We start from the raw sequence: 22,363 nt of genomic DNA on the forward strand, positions 1-22,363 counted from the left end.
GAGATGTTGGTCAGACAGGTGCCGTAATACTTTTTGGGCTTATAGTGTAACTTGTGTACATTAAAACTTGTCATATAAAAACACAAAATAAAAAACAAAAATAAAACAGAAGACAAACAGAGAAATTTCCAATGGATGACACAAGGGATTTTGAAGGATATGGTGGAACACAGTGGAATGTGTTGAATATAAAATTAGCATAGAGAGCTGAATTAATTGTTACAATTAAATTTTATTAGCAGATTAAATGTTATATTAAAATATAATTTAATATATTTAAGATATTTAAACTGTTTAGATTTACCTTCCTCATATGGAACTGGTAAAGTTGGCTGCTCTGTTTCAATTATCCAGTCTCCTAAACACAACCATTAACATATAACTTTCAGATTACATATAACAATCACTGCCACAAAATATATTTTCATTATAGAGCTTTAAAAAAAATGTGTATTTTATATTTGTTGTACCACATTTTGTTACATTACATACATGTTTGAATGTTATTATACTTGGGGTAACTGAATGGTAGGCTGACATGTGAATGGCAAGTACAATCCTAGAAAGATACAAGGTGGTTCCTTTGTCATGCCAAGAAAAAAAGAAAGAAGAGAGAAAGAAAGAAGAGAGAGAAGAGAAAGAAGAGAGAGAAGAGAAAGAAAGAAGAGAGAGAAGAGAAAGAAAGAAGAGAGAGAAGAGAAAGAATGAAAGAAGAGAGGGAAGAGAGAGAGAAGAGAAAGAAAGAAGAGAGAGAAGAGAAAGAAAGAAAGAAGAGAGAGCGAGAGAAGAGAAAGAAGAAAGAAAAGAGAAATTAAGAAGAGAGAAGAGAAAGAAGAGAGAGATGAAGAAAGAAGAGAGAGAAGAGAAAGAAAGAAGAGAGAGAAGAGAAAGAAAGAAGAGAGAGCAAGAGAAGAGAAAGAAGAAAGAAAAGAGAAATTAAGAAGAGAGAAGAGAAAGAAGAGAGAGATGAAGAAAGAAGAGAGAGAAGAGAAAGAAAGAAGAGAGAGAAGATGAAGAAAGAAGAGAGAGAAGAGAGAGAATGAAAGAAGAGAGGGAAGAGAGAGAGAAGAGAAAGAAGGAAGAGCGAGAGAAGAGAAAGAAAGAAGAGAGAGAAGAGAAAGAAAGAGAGAGCGAGAGAAGAGAAAGAAGAAAGAAAAGAGAAATTAAGAAGAGAAAGAAAGAACAGAGAGATGAAGAAAGAAGAGAGAGAAGATAAAGAAAGAAAGAAAGAAAGAAGAGAGAGAAGAGAAAGACAGAAGAGAAAGAAAGAGAAGATGCCTTATACTAAAACCATTTCTTACACTACAGTTCTGTGTTTCCTTTTATTGGTATAGTTCTGTTTCAGTAGGCTGTGGTTAACTTACCATCTGTTCCTGGGATTGCAGAAATGGGTCCTACAAAAATAGTCAAACAAAAAATGTCAATATTACTTTATATTATTAGAACAAATATATCACATTATAATATAGATAAAGAGAACAAAAGATTTTGAAAGAGAAGTATATAGAGCAACATGGTGGTTTGGGCAGTAGACAGCACCCCCTTTCCTGCCAAATGGCCCTGATTGGTTTCAAACAGACTCATTTATTGCCATGCTAATCTGGCTCTCAAGATATTTATATAGCCACACCTTTAAATCTATCAAGTTGCTGTCATCAAGCTGTTATAATTTCTAAATTATTTAAAGTTTCTACTTACGTCCTTCATAGTACTCAACTCCTGTTGGCCAAGTGACTCTTATGATCCATGTTCCTAAAAATAATAGTACAAATAATTTGTGATTTGATTTATTACAATCAGACTTTCATCAAAAACATCACCCTCATAAATAGAAAAACATATCCGCCCAGAATATAGTACATGGTTATTAAATATTGTGAGTGAATGGAATAATTAGGAATAAATGCAGATACGTCGCTTGGAATGAAACATATAACCATTTACTAGGGATGCACTGAATCCCGGATTCGGTTCGGGTTTTGGCCAAATCCAAGCTTTTTTGTAAGGATTCGGTTTCGACCTGATCCGTGTTCCTGGGTGAACCGAATCGTAATTAGCATTCGGAAAGGGTTAAATTGCCATATGGAAACATTTTTCGGCCGAAAGCCGAATCCCTAGTACAGCGTTTTTCAACCACTGTTCCGCGGCACACTAGTGTGCCGCGAGATGTTGCCTGGTGTGCCGTAGGCAGGGCACCAATGTACTAGGGGGGCACTGCTCTTGGCACCAATGAACTAGGGGGGCACTGCTGCTGGGCACCAATGTACTAGGGGGGCACTGCTCTTGGCACCAATGTACTAGGGGGCACTGCTGCTGGGCACCAATGTACTAGGGGGGCACTGCTGCTGGGCACCAATGTACTAGGGGGGCACTGCTCTTGGCACCAATGTACTAGGGGGCACTGCTGCTGGGCACCAATGTACTAGGGGGGCACTGCTCTTGGCACCAGTGTACTAGGGGGGCACTGCTGCTGGGCACAGAGTTAAATTTTTTAACATTTTCTAATGGTGGTGTGCCTCGTGATTTTTTTCATGAAACAAGTGTGCCTTTGCCCAAAAAAGGTTGAAAAACACTGCCCTAGTAAATGGTTATATGTTTCATTCCAAGCAACGTATCTGCATTTATTCATTTTTAACCCCTTCCAATCCTAATTTAACAAATGTTAATTAGGATTTGGATTCAGTTCGGGATTCGGCTGAATCCTTCAGTGTTTGTTCGGGGTTTCAGCCGAACCCAAAAAAGTGGGTTCGGTGCATCCCTACCATTTACCAATTTCTTGATATTGTATGTTTAATAAATGTGTCACCTGGTCTAAAAAATTTTTGGACAACTTTTTTCTGACAGCCAAGAAAGTTTTAGCAATTGTTCAGGCTTGAACAGTCCAATAACTGATAAATTGGGTTCTAATCATTAATAGTATTCATGAGCTATACTTTTGAGTAGTGATGGGCGAAATAATTCGCCAGGCATGGATTCGCAACAAATTTCCGTGTTTCGGTATTGATGATTTTTTTTTTTGAGAAATGGGCGACAAAATGGGCAGAAAAATTCTCAGCATTTTAAAAAAATTAATGAAACTTATTATTCAGTGAAATACACAACCATTTATTGGCTCAGAATTTAAACACAAAATTCAAAAACAAAACATACTGTACCAAATGGAAAGGTACATCCCAATGCCCCATGGCACCCACTCTCCTTCCTAATGCGTTTCGCACACTAGGTGCTTCATCAGAGGAAGTGGTGCTTCATCCTCTGATGAAGCACCTAGTGTGCGAAACGCATTAGGAAGGAGAGTGGGTGCCATGGGGCATTGGGATGTACCTTTCCATTTTTGGTACAGTATGTTTTGTTTTTGAATTTTGTGTTTAAATTCTGAGCCAATAAATGGTTGTGTATTTCACTGAATAATGTTTTTAAAAAATTGCCCGCATTAAAAAAAAATGACGCCCATCAGAAAGAAAATGTTGCGCCCATTAACCAAATGACATTTTCGCCGTTTTGCTAATTTTTCAGCAAAGCGAAACGGTACAGATTTGCTCATCGCTACTTTTGAGATAATAATTTTGTATTTTGTTTAAAAGAATGAATTTACTTTGTGTGTATGTGTGAGAAAGTGTAGAAAATAAACACAAGTAGTTTTGCAATTACCTTTTGTTTTTCCAGGTGCTACAGGTTCTAGATAAAAAAAAACATTTAAACACAATATATTATACCTTTTTTTTGTGACCCAGAATACATCTTATACAGGTGTCGGACCCCTTATCTGGAAACCCATTATCCAGAAACTTCCGAATTATGGAAAGGCCATCTCCCATAGACTCCATTGTAATCAAATAATTCACATTTTTTAAAATGGTTTCCTTTTTCTCTGTAATAATAAAACAGTACCTGTACTTGATCCCAACTAAGATATAATTACCCCTTATTGGGGGCAGAACAGCCCTATTGGGTTTATTTCATGGTTAAATGATTCCCTTTTCTCTGTAATAATAAAACAGTACCTGTACTTGATCCCAACTAAGATATAATTACCCCTTATTGGGGGCAGAACAGCCCTATTGGGTTTATTTAATGGTTAAATGATTCCCTTTTCTCTGTAATAATAAAACAGTACCTGTACTTGATCCCAACTAAGATATAATTACCCCTTATTGGGGCAGAACAGCCCTATTGGGTTTATTTCATGGTTAAATGATTCCCTTTTCTCTGTAATAATAAAACAGTACCTGTACTTGATCCCAACTAAGATATAATTACCCCTTATTGGGGGCAGAACAGCCCTATTGGGTTTATTTAATGGTTAAATGATTCCCTTTTCTCTGTAATAATAAAACAGTACCTGTACTTGATCCCAACTAAGATATAATTACCCCTTATTGGGGGCAGAACAGCCCTATTGGGTTTAATTACTGTTTAAATCATTTTTTTACTTAAGGTGGGAGATCCGAATTACGGAAGGCCCCTTATCTGGGAAACCCCAGCTCCCAAGCATTCTGGATAACAGGCCCCATACCTGTACACAATTATTTATACACAGACAGTGATTGCATGTGTTAAAATAACATATATTTCCCATACTTACTTCCTTTGAATTTAGTGGGTTTATCACCGGTTGTTAATTCTATGATAAAGTCTCCTAAATACGAACAAATGAATTTCATGTTATGGGCGACTCTGACAAAACCTAAATATGTTACAATGGTAACAACTTACATTTTTCTATATCAAAAATACAAAATCTACTTAAAAAGAAATCTTCATACAATATTATTGTTATACAATCTTTCAACATAACCAGGAAATTACCTGTAGGAGTTGGAGCACCAGGTTCTAAAAAATAAATCAAAAAATAAAAATTAAGAAAGGTGAATTACAGTTGTCAGATCATGAACTATTGGTGATTTAGCAATATGCAGAAAAAGCCAAATAAGGTAAAAATGTAAATATTAACTTGTTTATTTCATTGTTTGAACTGGCAGCAGGTTAACAACCAATGAGGTCTTTGCTTTGAATTCTAACTTGTAGGTGACTGTTCAAATCTTATTGCTGATTGGTTGCTATGGGCAACATCATCGGAGATATTTATCTCCAATCTTAGTAAACACGCCCTATGTCTTCACTTGTTCTGATTTCATTAAAGATTGAGGGGCACATTTACTACAATTCGGATTTTTCTGGCCTTGAAACTGGGTGAAACTGAAAGCAATGAGGGGATTCACTTCCCCTTGAAACTGGGTGAAACTGAAAACAATCAGGGGATTAACTTCCCCTTGAAACTGGGTGAAACAGAAAACAATGATGGGATTAACTTCCCCTTGAAACTGGGTGAGACTGAAAACAATGAGGGAATTAACTTCCCCTTGAAACTGGGTGAAACAGAAAACAATGATGGGATTAACTTCCCCTTGAAACTGGGTGAGACTGAAAACAATGAGGGGATTAACTTCCCCTTGAAACTGGGTGAAACTGAAAACAATGAGGGAATTCACTTCCCCTTGAAACTGGGTGAAACTGAAAACAATGAGGGGATTCACTTCCCCTTGAAACTGGGTGAAACTGAAAACAATGAGGGAATTCACTTCCCCTTGAAACTGGGTGAAACTGAAAACAATGAGGGAATTAACTTCCCCTTGAAGCTGGGTGAAACTGAAAACAATGAGGGGATTAACTTCCCCTTGAAACTGGGTGAAACTGAAAACAATGAGGAGATTAACTTCCCCTTGAAACTGGGTGAAACTGAAAACAATGAGGGAATAACTTCCCCTTGAAGCTGGGTGAAACTGAAAACAATGAGGGAATAACTTCCCCTTGAAACTGGGTGAAACTGAAAACAATGAGGGAATAACTTCCCCTTGAAGCTGGGTGAAACTGAAAACAATGAGGGAATAACTTCCCCTTGAAACTGGGTGAAACTGAAAACAATGAGGGAATAACTTCCCCTTGAAGCTGGGTGAAACTGAAAACAATGAGGGAATAACTTCCCCTTGAAACTGGGTGAAACTGAAAACAATGAGGGAATAACTTCCCCTTGAAGCTGGGTGAAACTGAAAACAACGAGGGAATTAACTTTTCATTGAAAGTTCAAGGACAGGCTGTCACTGACTATTCTATTCCTCTGCTATTCTAAGCCTCCATAGGACTCAATGTTACTTGACAGATCAAACATGTTGAATTTTCTTTTAATAAAAAAAAGTTAACAAAACATGGGATGTATTTTTTAAAAACTTGAACTTAATGGAATAATGAAAAAATCTAAAGTGAGTAGAATGCAGTCTGTTAATAGTTTGCCAAGGCAACCTAAGGAGGTATAGTGAGGGTCAGACTGGGGGATGCAGGTGCCCCTGCCGGCCGCATCTCCCCCTGTACCCCCTAACCCCATGCTTGGGCCCCCGCTGAGCCTCCCTTACCCCCCACCCGACATCCTCCCCTGAGCGTGCATAAGTTTAATGCATCAGGGGAGGAATGGTCGGCGGGGGAGCGCCGGCAAGGGTCAGGTCTGGGCCGCCGGGGCCCACCGGGTTTATTTCTGGTGTCCCACTGGCCCAGTCCAACCCTGGGCATAGTGCATTATTATTCTTAATTGTGTTCTAAAAAAAAAAAGGCAAAGTTTGTTTGTTCCAGCTCTTGGAATTTTGTGCATAAAGTGTTCCATATCTCAATTTACTACAGAATGCACTTACCGGGTTTGTAGGGCACTGGTACAGTCGGCTGCTCTGTTTCAACGATCCACTCTAATAAAAGAATGCGGTAACAGTTAGTAGGTACATAAACACTATCATGTATTTTATTCCGCATATGTAGCTTTTCTATTTCTTATTTCTGTACAAATAACAGGGCAAAGTCCCATGTTTTTCTGATTCTGCACCCTATTCTGCACCCAAAGGCACCGTTTCCTGGGACCTGCACTTCCTGAGGTTACAGTAATGTTTGCTCTGCGGTTCTGTATTCTTGAGGGGCCGGAGGAGTAACCTAGGTGTCCCCCCTGCTCCCCCCAACTTGTGTGCAAACTTGCTTGTGAGTCAAACCCAACTAAGGAAGGGCCAATGGGCGCTGTGTAAGTGGTAATTGGACGATAACTAAAGGGTGAGATTTTGTGCCAGTTTTTGGGTCTTTGTAAATGACCCCTTTTAAATGTTTAATAGTGATGAGCGAATCTGTCCCGTTTTGGTTCGCTGAAACATTTGAGAAACAGCAAAAATTCTGCAAAACTAGTTTTTTGTGTCTTTTTTGCCACGACCGCGCCTATTATGACGCAACCATAACTTTTTGCTGACGCGTGACAAATTTTCTGCGGCAAATTTTTGCGAACCAATTCGCCAATGGTGAAATGTAGAAAATTCACTCATCGCTAGTGATGAGCGAATCTGTCCCGTTTCGCTTCACAATAAAATTTGCGAAATGGCGAACCGCATTTGTTGCACGATTTTTTTGTCGTCCACATCTATTTTCTGTCGCCCTTGTCTATTTTTTTTATTACCTGCGTTTTTTTTTACCAATTTTGCTACGACCGCGTCTTTTTTCTGACGTGGCCACCCCCAATTTGACATGAGTGTGCCCTTTTTGATGCGCCTGTGCCCAATTTGCCGCAACTTTTCACAGAAGTTTCGCAAAACAATTCGCTGCAAATCCATGCCTGGTAAAAAAATTCGCTCATCACTACTCATCGCTAATGTTTACCCAAAACTGAAAATTAGTTATGTTACAACCTACTAATGTTTACAATTTGCAATTGATATTTTACTTACCGTCTGTCCCTATAATGGGAGACACAGGTTCTAAAAAAAATAAAAGGGTCACATAGTAAAAATGTAAATTCAAAATGAAAATTGTTATTCTTAATAATATGATATTGTGTGATGCGACCCCAAATTTCTTTGAAATATAATTTATCGTGCTCTGACGTAAAAGCAAATACTGATTATGTATTTCAAATACAAATATTCAAAATGCACAATTTTTTTTCTCTTTTGTTTTTGAAAATGTATTTTTTTTTCTATTAAAGTGGGAGGGAAAATTACCCAGATTTAGATTTTGCACCCGTTATTCAGTTTATTTGTCAGATTTGCCAATGAAGAAAGCAGTTCAGTTGACGAAATGGACCTTCATGTGAATTTCTGTCGGCCAGTTTAGTTTGTCTAAAATATTCTAAAGTGTCAAATATTCTGAATTTTTTTTATATTCTGAATTTTAAAAATATTCATTATTCTGACAAATTGACACATGATAAATGTAGCATTGTTTTATCACTTTCCTGACTTTGGAAATGGTTGTTCAATCAGAAAAGTGCCAGTAATTTTTCTGGATTTCCCTGTTTAAATCCTTAATTCAACCCTCGTGAGAGTCTCATCCAACCCCTGAAAATGTATCCCTACACTGAAATCTCTGAATAAAAAATTGTTGTTTTACACATAAGGTGGGTAGAAGCTGTGAAATATTCATAGGGATATGGATCAATGGTTTACTGATGATTACATGTTTTTTTTTTATATATTTTGTAAATCTCTTCCCTTATCTGTATATTACAGACTTAAGTGTAATATTTTTCTACTTAAATAATCAGATTTCACAATGCGTTATTGGGTTTATTTCATGGTTAAATGATTCCCTTTTCTCTGTAATAATAAAACCGTACCTGTACTTGATCCCAACTAAGATATAATTACCCCTTATTGGGGGCAGAACAGCCCTATTGGGTTTATTTCATGGTTAAATGATTCCCTTTTCTCTGTAATAATAAAACAGTACCTGTACTTGATCCCAACTAAGATATAATTACCCCTTATTGGGGCAGAACAGCCCTATTGGGTTTATTTAATGGTTAAATGATTCCCTTTTCTCTGTAATAATAAAACAGTACCTGTACTTGATCCCAACTAAGATATAATTACCCCTTATTGGGGCAGAACAGCCCTATTGGGTTTATTTAATGGTTAAATTATTCCCTTTTCTCTGTAATAATAAAACCGTACCTGTACTTGATCCCAACTAAGATATAATTACCCCTTATTGGGGGCAGAACAGCCCTATTGGGTTTATTTAATGGTTAAATTATTCCCTTTTCTCTGTAATAATAAAACCGTACCTGTACTTGATCCCAACTAAGATATAATTACCCCTTATTGGGGGCAGAACAGCCCTATTGGGTTTATTTCATGGTTAAATGATTCCCTTTTCTCTGTAATAATAAAACAGTACCTGTACTTGATCCCAACTAAGATATAATTACCCCTTATTGGGGGCAGAACAGCCCTATTGGGTTTATTTAATGGTTAAATGATTCCCTTTTCTCTGTAATAATAAAACCGTACCTGTACTTGATCCCAACTAAGATATAATTACCCCTTATTGGGGCAGAACAGCCCTATTGGGTTTATTTAATGGTTAAATGATTCCCTTTTCTCTGTAATAATAAAACAGTACCTGTACTTGATCCCAACTAAGATATAATTACCCCTTATTGGGGCAGAACAGCCCTATTGGGTTTATTTCATGGTTAAATGATTCCCTTTTCTCTGTAATAATAAAACAGTACCTGTACTTGATCCCAACTAAGATATAATTACCCCTTATTGGGGCAGAACAGCCCTATTGGGTTTATTTCATGGTTAAATCCCATACCGGTATTATATTTCCATCATTATAGTTTATAAAACATTCTAAATACTCACTTCCTACATATTCCTCTACTCCAGTTGGCAATATGACTCTTATCAACCACTTTCCTGAACAAAACAAGTCATGGGATATATAAGAGTTAGTTTGTTATAGAACAGTGAATAGTAGACAGAAAAACACCTGTACATATATATATTATTAGGATATACATAACATTACTGGCATATAGTTACGGTACACGTTCACTATCCGTTAACGAATAACTAAATACAACAAAAATATATAACATTTCATAAATGACTTACCTCTTGCTCCAGGGATTGGATTGACTGGTTCTGAAAAAAGATTAGACTGGTTTGAGCAAAAGTCATAGAGGGGTTTCTCCTATGATATGTAAGTATACAGCCCATAAATAGGGGAGCTGTAAATAGGGGAGTGTCTTGGGGGGGTAGGGTGGTATTTGTGGCATCACTAGATGGAAATCCCCCAACAAAAGAATTCTCCCACCTTAAACTATACCAGTATAGGCCCCATATACTAAGCATATTTCATAGTTTATACTTACTTCCTTTAAACCTTGTTGGTTGTCCTGGACGTCCCAGTTGTATAATCCATTTTACTGCTCAATAAAAAAACAAATATTTGTTAGTTACCTTGATAGAATAGAAAGGGGCCATGACTTTAATATTTCCCAACTAACATTGAATGCATCCCCCATATTGAATATACAGAGAAACCCAATATTCTTCCAGTTGAGTAGGCTTGACTTCTACAGTATGTTCTATAGATGTTGGAGCACAAATTACCTTCAGGAACTGGTTCTCCAGGTTCTAAAAAAAGAAGGCAGGTACTAGATTACAATCAATAAAAACATATAAATGGAATATTAAAGATACAGTCATATACAGCTAGATCTATATTTGAACTGGGGGGGAGTACCTAATTCAGAATCTGGCCCAATCACAGTGCTTTTTTGTAGGGTTAGGATTTGGCTAACTCCCGACTGAACCAAAAGTCAATTTGTGTATAACATTACAGCTCTGGACAACTGAAAGGGTTTTTTTTTTGTTAACCCCCTTGGGCAACATGAGTCAATGAATAAGACATGCCTAGAACATTCCATTTGCCTAATCTAGTACTTTCATTTTGAGCTTTCATGCTCAGTGCAGTTCTGGGAGAAGGAGGTGCTTATCAAATGACCAGTCCTCTGCTAAACCCCCTCTTTTAATGACTACTTCACTGTCTGTAAGCCTGGGACACAAAACGCAGCTGAGAAAATGGAAGGATTTGTTCATACAGAGCTCATTATGGCTCTTTAGACAAACTCTCCTAAAAAATGATCTGAAGAAAAATGAACACATGTTCTATACATTGTGCTCTTCTCAAGCACAGAGGAATATTCTAACAAGGGGATCTTTTCCTGATATGCTCACCTTGAGGTGGACAGTATCAGGCTGACTTGATTGTTTGGCCTAAGGAATTGGATCACAAGTATGGAAATGCAGGGTTTGTAAACCTGCCTGATCAGTATCTGGCCAATTAAAAACCACTAACAGATCAATAAGTGACACTGTGCTGTATTCTTTATCCTTTGTCTGCCATAAACAACAAGCATTGATGGGACAGGACTTGCCTAGGCAGTAGACCAGTGGCTTGTGAGCAACATGTTGCCCATCACCCCATTGGATGTTGCTCCCAGTGGCCTCACAGTAGGTGCCCAGTTTTAAATCTCTAAAAAGTTTTGGAAGCCCAGAGACACAGTTTTACCCCAAGCAGAGCCTCCTGCAGTCCCATGGGGCTACCATATGGCGCTTATTTGGCATCCCCAAAGAACTGTTTCCATACTATGTGGCTCACCAATGCTTTTTACATCTGAGTGTGGTTCAAGTATAAAAGGTTGGGGATCCCTGCAGTAGACTGAGAGTATTTTCTTTTAGTTTGTACTGTATGGTTCAGAATGCAGAATCTTTTCAAATATTATTTTTAATATTTATATATGTTATTTGATGGATTAATAATTAGTAATTACATTCTAAATAATGAAAGCCAAAATGAATTTTCTATTTAATGAAATAGTCTACATGTTCATGTGTTATCCAATGTCCAGAAGAAAACTTTGGGAGCAACGAGAGTCCTTGACTTGTGTCTACCATTGACTCACATGAGATAAATACTATTCTATCCACTCGCCCATATTCCTACACTAGAACCCAAGCTCAAGAGTAACCAATGCTTAGAATATACTGTAAGTCTGGTAGCTGCAGTAATACAGATGGAACCTCCTATGAATCAGTCCCGGGGGGCTCTTTGATACTATATTGTCATGCTTAGCATTGAGCAACATCTCAACATACTACATATTACAAATATACTCACTCCCTTGATATAAAACTGGTACAGAGGGACGTTCTGTTTCTATGGTCCAGTCTGTTAAATACAAGAAAAAAGCTATTTTATTCATTTCTTACCAAAAGGTGCAGTGAACTGGTATTTACACAATGCTGTAATAATGCTGACTGTATCAAAGAACACACTTTATGGCACATTTGTAAAACATTTGTATGCCCCTTTTTTAACTGGCACCTGTTTTTTACTCTGGAATATTACATGTGTTCACACCCCTTCTAATTTTTGAAATGGGAGCAACTCCCAGCCTGATCCCCAACATCACTGCCCAACCTCACTAATGCTCTTGTGGCTGAATGGGAGCAACTCCCAGCAACATCTAGTGGGAACCTTCCCAGAAGGGTAGGGGCAGTTATAGCAGCAAAGGGAGGGGCAACCCAACTGAACCCCTGTGGGATGGAACCCCGACTGTGAGCCTGACCCCCAACATCAGTGCCCAACCTCACTAATGCTCTTGTGGCTGAATGGGAGCAATTCCCAGCAACATCTAGTGGGAACCTTCCCAGAAGGGTAGGGGCAGTTATAGCAGCAAAGGGAGGGGCAACCCAACTGAACCCCTGTGGGATGGAACCCCGACTGTGAGCCTGATCCCCAACATCAGTGCCTAACTAATGCTCTTGTGGCTGAATGGGAGCAACTCCCAGCAACATCTAGTGGGGACCTTCCCAGAAGGGCAGGGGCAGTTATAGCAGCAAAGGGATCGGTGACCCAATTAGGGAAAAGGTATATATAATATGTTCATCTTACCATCTGAATCTGGAATTGGTGCAATCGGTACTTTGAAAAAAGAAAAAAAAAGAAAGAAATTTGAATGACTCACAACTTTTAATTGTGTTTTAAATTCTTAGATGGATGTTACATTGTAATATAAATCCTTTTCCCAAAAAGTTGCAAATTATGATTTTGAAAACATTGAAAAACAAGATCGCGATTACCCTGTTTGCAATGTTTCATAAATATCTGGAAAATCGTGGTGGGAAAAATGTGACAAAAATCACATTTTCAATTAATTGGAATTAGTCACCACTAGTCCAATTATTTTGCACAATTTTTGATAAAATTTTTCCTTTATTTTTAACGGCTGTATAAAAATTAAAGATTTTTAAATGCAAAAACCCTATGTTTGAGTATCAAGTTTATTCTTAATAAGTAAATGCACATTTTGACAAATCTGCCTCCCCGTGATCCAAATTCTTTATCGGCACCCCCTAAAATATAGAGTATGAAAAATATTGTAAATACTCACTTCCTTCATATAGAATTATTTGTGTTGGTGTTCTCACTTCTATGATCCACTTTCCTAAACATAAAAAAAGAAAACATTTATAGTTTGTAGGTCAGCCATAATGATTGGTGTAACTATCATGGGGGGCTAGGGGAAAAGGGGCCCAGTAATGACCCACAGAGGGGTGACCAATACATCGAGGAACAATACATACAGGGGCTTATTCATCAAAGTATGATCGCTCCTAATACAACTAATTCATATTTTTTTCATACTGTGTGTATTTTCTGCAACTTTTTCATACCTTTGCGCAACTTTTTTGTATTTTTTGACTAAATTTGTGCAACAAAATCATATTGTACAAAAGTTTGGGATCCATTCAAGCTTCGGTATCGTCACCCCCATGATAGTTGCCATTGAGCCCTATGGGAGGCTTCCAAAATCATGCACTGAAGGTTCAAAGCCAGAAAGGTTTTCCCGTTGTCCCGCCATTTACAATAGTTCGGATATGAAAATTTTCGGACTTTCGGATCGCCATTATCGTGACTATTCCGTTTTTTCCGTAGCATTTTTGTGATATTTGTGATCATCAGAAATTTTCGTATCTAATCCGAATTTGACCCATTTCGGGATTCGAACTCGTACTTTGATGAATCTGCCCCTCAGTGAACTTCTATTTTATTGTGCAGTGTCATAAACTGTTAATTGTTCATTTGTAAATTACCTATACTTCCAGGAATTGGCACTACAGGTTCTAGAAGAAAAAAATTCAGACATCATTTTTATGATATTCATTAAATTCAAAAAATCCTAATATATAGAAAAAATGTTTCAAAACAATTTCAATTCATAGCTGCTGCAATAATAAATGAATTAAAAAAACATTAAAAATAAAATACAGTCTCCCTCCCCCCCTCTCTCTTAAAACTATGTAAATGACCCCCATTGACTTTGCATAAAGGGTAGATATTTGCATTTTAATACCAGACTGTTGTTTCAAGAGTCAGCAGTCTTAGGGTTAACTGCAGAGCTGAAGCCTGCCTAGCAGTATGAATCTTTAACTGCTAATATCTCACTGTTAAATATGGAAAATAGTACTATATATTTTCTAGGGTTTTTGCTAGTACTCGATTTTTCTGATATTGTTTCTTGAAAAATTTTGAAATTTTTCTGGAAATTTTCCCCAGAAATTTGTGATTTTATTAATGTTTTGTTAAGCCTACGGAGGCTTAGAATAGTAGAGGAATAGAATAGTCAGTGACAGCCTGTCCTTCACACAAGGAGAAGTTAATCCCCTCATTGTTTTCTTTTTCACGAGTTTTCAAGGGGAAGTTCCCATCATTGTTTTACCTTCATTCATTAGTGTATTAATATCTTTATTCTATCTACTGCACCCTAAACTCCTCAAGTCTTCCCCGTTGATTGCCCACTACCCCCAACCATTGTAAATGACAACTCTGTTCTATGAATTTATTGTAAAAATGACCAATGCAACATTTACAACTAGTGCTAAATAAATAGAAATATACAGACATTTTGAATTGCGTGTGAGTGTATGTTGCAAAAACAAATATGTTTTCTCTACTTACTCCCTTTGAATTTGGTTGGCTGACCATTGCGTCCCAATTCTATGATCCAGTCAGCTACATTGAAAAGTGAAAAAGTGAGTTAAAGAACAACTTGTCAAAAACATAGAACTTTTTGTGCCCCTTTGCTTCTGTTAAGCCGGGTCCATCTATATTTGTACTCAGACATTTGTTGTAAAATGAATAAATATATTAACAGACTTGTCTTGTCCAAATATTTCACAACAACAATTTTTTTTCTTGATTCTTTTGGGCTGTTTTTACAGAATTCCCAATTGAAAAGATAATTTACCTGAAGGCCTTGGAACTCCAGGTTCTACATAAACAGAAAGAAAACACATCATTATATTTGGGAAAACATCCTTCCATAGTCAATATTAAAAAGTCAAGGGTATATTATACCTTAAACCAGTGTTTAACTGAGGACACATACAAGTAGATCAATATTATCAACATTTTGAGAGTATTTTTGAGTTTAATTTGAAAAAAATTAAAAATGTTGGTTGAGTTTTTGATTATTTTTTTAAATAAGCGCCCAATTGTTTAAAAACATTCTATTCTTCATATTGAATGAGTACCAAAAATTTTATTTATTTACAAAAATAAATGAAATAGCTTGAATTATGAAAGTGTATCTTCTAGGCTACAGAAACTCACCAGCTTTCAGCTAGGGATTTTTCATAATTCAATTCATATTCAATTATTTGCACTTCATACATCAAAAATATTTAAGTTTCAGAAACTGTAATTCGAAATAGAATGAGATAATTGAAAGTATGTTGGTAAGCACAAGCAACGGGAAAGACCCCATTCTTATATATGTATGTATGAGCATATCCAAAAGTAGATTTATGAACAAACGGTATTATATCTAAATTATGTCACTGTTATATAAATATAGATTTTAAAGTCAGATTTATGAATGTTCAGGAAGCCATTTTGATTTTATGACATTAAAATTCCAGCAGTGGCCATGGGATGGCTAAGAATCCTACAGGTCTCCTGTTTGATCTGCCGCTTATTGCTTTATAAAGAAAATAGGAACTGGCAATAGATACTCTATTTCTGAAGAGGAGAACTTTTTGGAAATAGTCCTCCTTAGTAGATTATGTTTCATGAACATTCTGGAAGCAGGAGGAAGACGTCAGGTCTTCTAACGTACAAGGGGGGAGATAATGGGTTTGTAAGAGTTGTTTTGAGGACATTAGGTTCGGTAGCATGATTTTAAATTAGATTTTTTTAAATATACTTACGGTCTTCATATGGCACTGGTAGCGTTGGCTGCTCTGTTTCAACAATCCAGTCTCCTAAACAAAAGCATTGAATACATTGTTTATTGTTATAACTGTAATAGAGAAAAACAAACAATCAAATATTGTCCCTTCACACGTGAAACATAATACATATCCATAAAAAATATTCGACCTAGGTACAACTTGAGAACAAGTTATGAAGAACCTTAAGTGCTGTATCTACTGGATTGTGTAGATCAGTGATCCCCAACCAGTGGCTCGGGGGAAACATGTTGCTCATCAACCCCTTGGATGTTGCTCTCAGTGCCCCCAAACCAGGGAGTTATTTTTGAATTCCTGACTTGGGAGCAAGTTTTGGTTGGATAAAAACAAGATTTCCTACCAAATAAAGCCCCTGTAAGCTGATAGGGTGCATAGAGGCTGCATAATAACCAATCACAGCCCTTATTTGGCTCCTCCATGAACTTTTATGATGCTTGTGTTGCTCCCCAAGTCTTTTTACCTTTGACTGTGGCTCACGAGTAAGAAAGGTTGGGGACCCCTGGTGTAGGTGAGGTGCCATAGTTTTGTGGTATCTCTTTAGCTTAAGTTCAAACCAAGTTTGACAGTCCATAGGGCATATCTACTAAAGTGTAAGGTTCTTCCACAACTAACTCCTCCAAAGTTCACCTTAAGTCATCAGGTGTATTTTACAGTGCGTCATCTTTACAAAAAGTTGTAAATAGAATGTTGTGAGAGAATTGGGTTAATTTTCTCATGGCTTCACTGTATTTTTCCCACATATTAGTAGTGGTGAAAAATCTCTAGATAATTTATGGCATAAAGAAATAGTATATGTAAGATATTACCAGGGAGGAGGTGCCGTAGATAATGAGATACTAAGGTGGGTGCCCTCTCAATATAATGGCATTTTGCCAGCCTAAGCCCTGGAGAAATTTGTTATGGCAAAAATGAATTCTTGTGCTTTTGGTAAATTGGCAAAAATTTGCTCTAAAAATTTTGCCTGGTAAAAAGAGGTGAATGTTTCCCAATGCAAAGAGATTCACCATTGCCAATTTACTTCTCAAAAATTTGTTTTATGCTCCTTTAGAGAATTTTTGTACTCCAAATTTTAACCTGTTGGAGTGGAGATTTGGATGACAATTCGCTATGTTCCCTAGTACTTCCCCTTTAGTGCAGAATATTCAGATAAATTATATAATTACCATCCGCTCCTGGAAACTGGGATACAGGCACTAAATAAAAAAAATAAGACATGATTGATGGTATGCATTTTCAGTTTCTCCTAAATTCCTTTTCATTTGACTTTATTGTTGCTTTTGACCTGACATCAGGGGCAGATTTACTAAAACTCTATAATTTTTTCAATTTTTTGAATTTCAAAATTCGACTAAACTATTTTAAAATGCAACTTTTTTTTGAATTGTTGATGCGGAAATCGAATTTTTTGAATTTTCACTGTGAAAATTACAATTTTTAGAATTGCAGCTGCGAAAATTGAAATTTTTGAATTGTCACATCAGAACTTCTTGTTACACAAAAACCCAGTGACAAAAATCCGAAACCTCTAAAGTTTCGAGACAAAAGAAGGATCTTCAAGGAACAGGAAGGGATCTCTGCCATTGGCTTCTACATAATCTCGGCAAGTTTTAGCTGGAGAATTGCTGGATTCAGATTTGCAACCATTTTGACACATTGTAAATCTTGCAAAAATTACAATTTTTTTCTGTGACTTTTAGCGATAAAAATCCAAATTAAGAAAAAAAATCTGATGGTTGGTAAATGGGCCCCTAGATCTACTATCTCATTGCTTCAAATGTGAGCAATTTTTAGAGTTTTTGTGTACAATTTTTTAAATTCAATGCTTTAAAAAAAGAACGCAATTGTGCTTGCACATTTTTTACAAAATGGAGGCAATTGCTTTATACATTTTTATGACATTTTCTGAGCTGACGCAGCCTGTAGTGGGAAATAGTGATGGGCGAAATGTTTCGCCAGGCATGGATGCGCGGCGAATTTCCACGTTTTGCCATTGGTGGATTGTTTTCGAGAAACGGATGAAAAAATTTGCCACAGAAAAATTCGCCACATGTCCAAAAATTGTCGCCGGCGTAAACAAAGAATGGTCGCGGGCGTCAAAAGAATAGCCGCGCGACGAAACAATAGCCGCGCGACAAAATAATAGCTACAGGCGACAATTTCTTTTTGTCGCACAACATTTTCGCCGTTTCGCGGATCTTTTGAAAGATTCGCGAATTTTTCGGCGAAGCGAAATGGAACAGATTCGCTCATCACTAGTGGGAAACAATTTTGGGTGAAGTTCCCCTTTAATAGCTTATTTATTGTTTCCAAATAGAGAGTGGCAAAGATTTTACTTACATCCTTCATACTCATATGTTCCTGATGGCAGCGTCACTTTAATAATCCATACTAAAGAGAGAAAGAAAATAAATGACAGAAGTCAATAAACATTTCATAATATGTTGAATATTTTGCCATTATAAATCTACTGTATATACTCCTCAGTATCAATAGAACAGTGGTAACTATAGATTTCAAATTACCTTTTCTTCCTGGAATTGGAGCCGTTGGTGCTGCAAAAATAGGAGTATATGGGTAAGGTGTGTGTTATAAATAAAAATTACATTTCAGAAAAGAATAAGTCAGTTTAACCTTTGATTTAATGTCTGAGCAATATAGTTATTTAGTTTAGTAGATGTAGAACTGTCAGTAACACCATGAATTAGTGAATAAGAAAGCTTAGCAAGCCAATGGCAACACCTCCATTGCAGTTTTAAATAAATATATATTATAAATATGCAACTGCCCCCATGAATAGAGAGCTGCATGCAGTCGGCAGCACTGTATTCATGAGAGAGAGGTAGAGGCACTTCTGCTCCCCTGTTGCATAGAAAATACCCCCCCCAGTATCTCTAAAATATAATATAACTAAATGCTTTAAAAATAAATATATTTTCTGTACTCACTTCCTTTGAATTTGGTTGGTTGATCATCATGAGCAAATTCAAGGATCCAATCTCCTACAGACAAATATAAATTCTCTTATTTACATTGGCTCTGGGAACTGTGTGTCTTTATTGGATCCAGGGATCCGCTAACATATTGAAAATAATGCCCCGAGTTATTATTACCTGAAGGTGCCGGCGTGTCAGGTTCTAGAAATAAAAATTAAAAACATAAATGATTATACATTTAGCAAAAATGTAATGTAATGAATCTCAATTCTACATTTGCACCTTATCAGTTATTCTAACCATTGGTGAAACCAAAATGCTCAGTAGGTAAAAAAAAAAATAACAACTGGTCACCACAGGGGGCGCCACATAGGCACTATGGTGTTCTTGAGAATAAAATGTGGTACAGGTATGGGACCTGTGATCCAAAATGCTCAGGACCTGGAGTTTTCCGGATAAGGGGTCTTTCCTTTATTTGGATCTCCACAATTTAAGTCTGCTAAAAATCATTTCAATAATTAATAAACCCAATAGGGCTGTTCTGCCCCCAATAAGGGGTAATTATATCTTAGTTGGGATCAAGTACAGATACTGTTTTATTATTACAGAGAAAAGGGAATCATTTAACCATTAAATAAACCCAATAGGGCTGTTCTGCCCCCAATAAGGGGTAATTATATCTTAGTTGGGATCAAGTACAGGTACTGTTTTATTATTACAGAGAAAAGGGAATCATTTAACCATTAAATAAACCCAATAGGGCTGTTCTGCCCCCAATAAGGGGTAATTATATCTTAGTGGGGATCAAGTACAGGTACTGTTTTATTATTACAGAGAAAAGGGAATCATTTAACCATTAAATAAACCCAATAGGGCTGTTCTGCCCCAATAAGGGGTAATTATATCTTAGTTGGGATCAAGTACAGGTACTGTTTTATTATTACAGAGAAAAAGGGAATCATTTAACCATGAAATAAACCCAATAGGGCTGTTCTGCCCCCCAATAAGGGGTAATTATATCTTAGTTGGGATCAAGTACAGGTACTGTTTTATTATTACAGAGAAAAGGGAATCATTTAACCATGAAATAAACCCAATAGGGCTGTTCTGCCCCAATAAGGGGTAATTATATCTTAGTTGGGATCAAGTACAGGTACTGTTTTATTATTACAGAGAAAAGGGAATCATTTAACCATGAAATAAACCCAATAGGGCTGTTCTGCCCCAATAAGGGGTAATTATATCTTAGTTGGGATCAAGTACAGGTACTGTTTTATTATTACAGAGAAAAGGGAATCATTTAACCATGAAATAAACCCAATAGGGCTGTTCTGCCCCAATAAGGGGTAATTATATCTTAGTTGGGATCAAGTACAGGTACTGTTTTATTATTACAGAGAAAAGGGAATCACTTTTAAAAATGTAAATTATTTGATTAAAATGGAGTCTATGGGAGATGGCCTTTCCGTAATCCGGAACTTTTTGGATAATGGGTTTCCGGAGAAGGGGTCCAATACCTGTACTAATTGGTAAACTGCCTCTTTATGTGTCTAATATGGCTATAAACTGCCAATACTCACTCCTCTCATATCGAACAGGAACTGTTGGTTGTTCTGTTTCCACAGTCCAGAGACCTAAAGACAATCATTAAACACAAGTTATGCCTTTTGTAAGAAAACCAAGCTGCCTTGAGAATACAAAACAATTGGAATGTATAATAGTATATGCTGAAATTTTCTAAAACTGCCCAAATCTTAATTTTAGTAATTTTAGATACCTTAATTTTTATTATGATGAGGCACAGTATAGTAGACACATGGGGGGATTTTTGTGGTTTTATATTTTTTAAAACGACGACTAAACTCATTTCCATTAATGGCATTTAAAAAGTTGCAGAAAAATGGGAAAACCATGAGTATTCCGATTTATTGCACGAAAAACCACAATTTTTTTTCGTACTGTCGCACGAAAGCCAGTGTAAAAAAAAATACCCCAAAACCACAAAACAAAGATCTACCAATTGTAAAAGGGACATTTACATGATCTTGTGGTTTTGTTGCCATTTTGTCACATAATAAATTGCAACAAAATCTTTTTTGTGACAAAAATGAGTTTACAGTGACGATAAACCCCCCAAAATTGAGCAAACATAAATGCCCCCCCATTGAATCTGGTCTGCTAGCCCTTCTCAGCCTTTATTGGTCTTACTGAAGGCTGATTGATTATGTGACAGGGACACATGAAGTAAAGGATATTTTTGTCATAATCCATAGGTGATGGCAGGCACTAAGGAGGTGTTTATGAGAGATACACCGAATTCACTTCTTTGGCTTCGGCCAAACCCCCAAATCCTTCATAAAGGATTCTGCCGAATACTGAACCTTTAACTTGATGGACGGATGTCTTTTTTCAACCCAACTTACTATGTTACTATGTTACTATGAACCGAATCTGAATCCTAGTAAGCGTATTCTAATTAGGTTACAGAAGGGTTACACCTTCATTAACATATGCTAATTAAGGTACGGATGGGTTACATTTTCAACTTCCGTGTTTACGTGACAAAAAGTCGTGATTTTTCGGATTCGGTTTGACCAGGAGCGCATGGATTTAGTCGAATCTTGGCCGAATCCCAAACCGAATCCTGGATTCGGTGCATCCCTAGGGGCACATTTACTAATCCACGAATGTCCGAAAAGCGTCCGAATGCGTTTTTTTCGTAATGATCGGTATTTTGCGACTTTTTCGAGCGCTCAATACGAAAGTCGCGACAATTCGTACTGTCTATGAAAAAGTCGCGACAATTCTCGAAATTTGTACTGGCAATGAAAAAGTCATGACAATTCGCGCAAGTCGAACAGGCAATGAAAAAGTTGCGACAATTCGCGCAAGTCGTAACGGCTACGAAAAAGTCGCAAAAAATACGAAAAAGTCGCAAAATGTTCGTTTTACAATCCAAATTTTTCCCATTCGGATTTGTGGATTAGTAAATCAGCCCCCTAGTGTTTATATATATATATAGATATAGTATATATGGTCAAGGACAATGTTCAGGGAAGTAAATAATTACTAAGCCCCCCCCCATGTTAGTAAGTTATTTAACTATAATTGCTCAGGAGAAGCCTTTAGTAAGTTGCTTGTAAAAATCAAAAGGATTGCAGTAGTGCTGCTTCTATATTAACCCTCGCTATACAGTATTTCTTCTATATTTTACTATATATTCTACTATATTTTAGTCAATATTTCCATTACCGTCGGTCCCTGGAATTGGAGCTTGAGGTCCTGTGTAAAGAAATCATT

At 36.9% G+C, this 22,363-nt stretch overlaps 1 protein-coding gene across 1 annotated transcript in view; it reads right to left on the reverse strand.

Annotated features, from left to right (window-relative positions):
• LOC116412020 overlaps nt 1–22,363 on the reverse strand; it is a 388,305-nt gene that overhangs the window by 46,279 nt on the left and 319,663 nt on the right. The window contains exons 298-323 of the mRNA XM_031905216.1: nt 22,316–22,345; nt 20,644–20,697; nt 19,241–19,264; nt 19,076–19,129; nt 18,653–18,682; nt 18,468–18,518; nt 17,294–17,323; nt 16,089–16,142; nt 15,128–15,151; nt 14,839–14,892; nt 13,974–14,003; nt 13,271–13,324; nt 12,772–12,801; nt 11,995–12,045; nt 10,425–10,448; nt 10,184–10,237; nt 9,924–9,953; nt 9,672–9,725; nt 7,749–7,778; nt 6,684–6,734; nt 4,810–4,833; nt 4,586–4,639; nt 3,652–3,678; nt 1,699–1,752; nt 1,365–1,394; nt 305–358 (exon numbers count right to left, since the gene is read on the reverse strand). Coding sequence (XP_031761076.1) covers nt 305–358; nt 1,365–1,394; nt 1,699–1,752; nt 3,652–3,678; nt 4,586–4,639; nt 4,810–4,833; nt 6,684–6,734; nt 7,749–7,778; nt 9,672–9,725; nt 9,924–9,953; nt 10,184–10,237; nt 10,425–10,448; nt 11,995–12,045; nt 12,772–12,801; nt 13,271–13,324; nt 13,974–14,003; nt 14,839–14,892; nt 15,128–15,151; nt 16,089–16,142; nt 17,294–17,323; nt 18,468–18,518; nt 18,653–18,682; nt 19,076–19,129; nt 19,241–19,264; nt 20,644–20,697; nt 22,316–22,345 — 1,056 coding nt within the window. The remainder of the gene's footprint in view (nt 1–304; nt 359–1,364; nt 1,395–1,698; nt 1,753–3,651; nt 3,679–4,585; nt 4,640–4,809; nt 4,834–6,683; nt 6,735–7,748; nt 7,779–9,671; nt 9,726–9,923; nt 9,954–10,183; nt 10,238–10,424; nt 10,449–11,994; nt 12,046–12,771; nt 12,802–13,270; nt 13,325–13,973; nt 14,004–14,838; nt 14,893–15,127; nt 15,152–16,088; nt 16,143–17,293; nt 17,324–18,467; nt 18,519–18,652; nt 18,683–19,075; nt 19,130–19,240; nt 19,265–20,643; nt 20,698–22,315; nt 22,346–22,363) is intronic.

The sequence above is a fragment of the Xenopus tropicalis genome, chromosome 7, assembly GCF_000004195.4.
Source record: "Xenopus tropicalis strain Nigerian chromosome 7, UCB_Xtro_10.0, whole genome shotgun sequence".
NCBI classification, from domain to species: Eukaryota; Metazoa; Chordata; class Amphibia; order Anura; family Pipidae; genus Xenopus; species Xenopus tropicalis.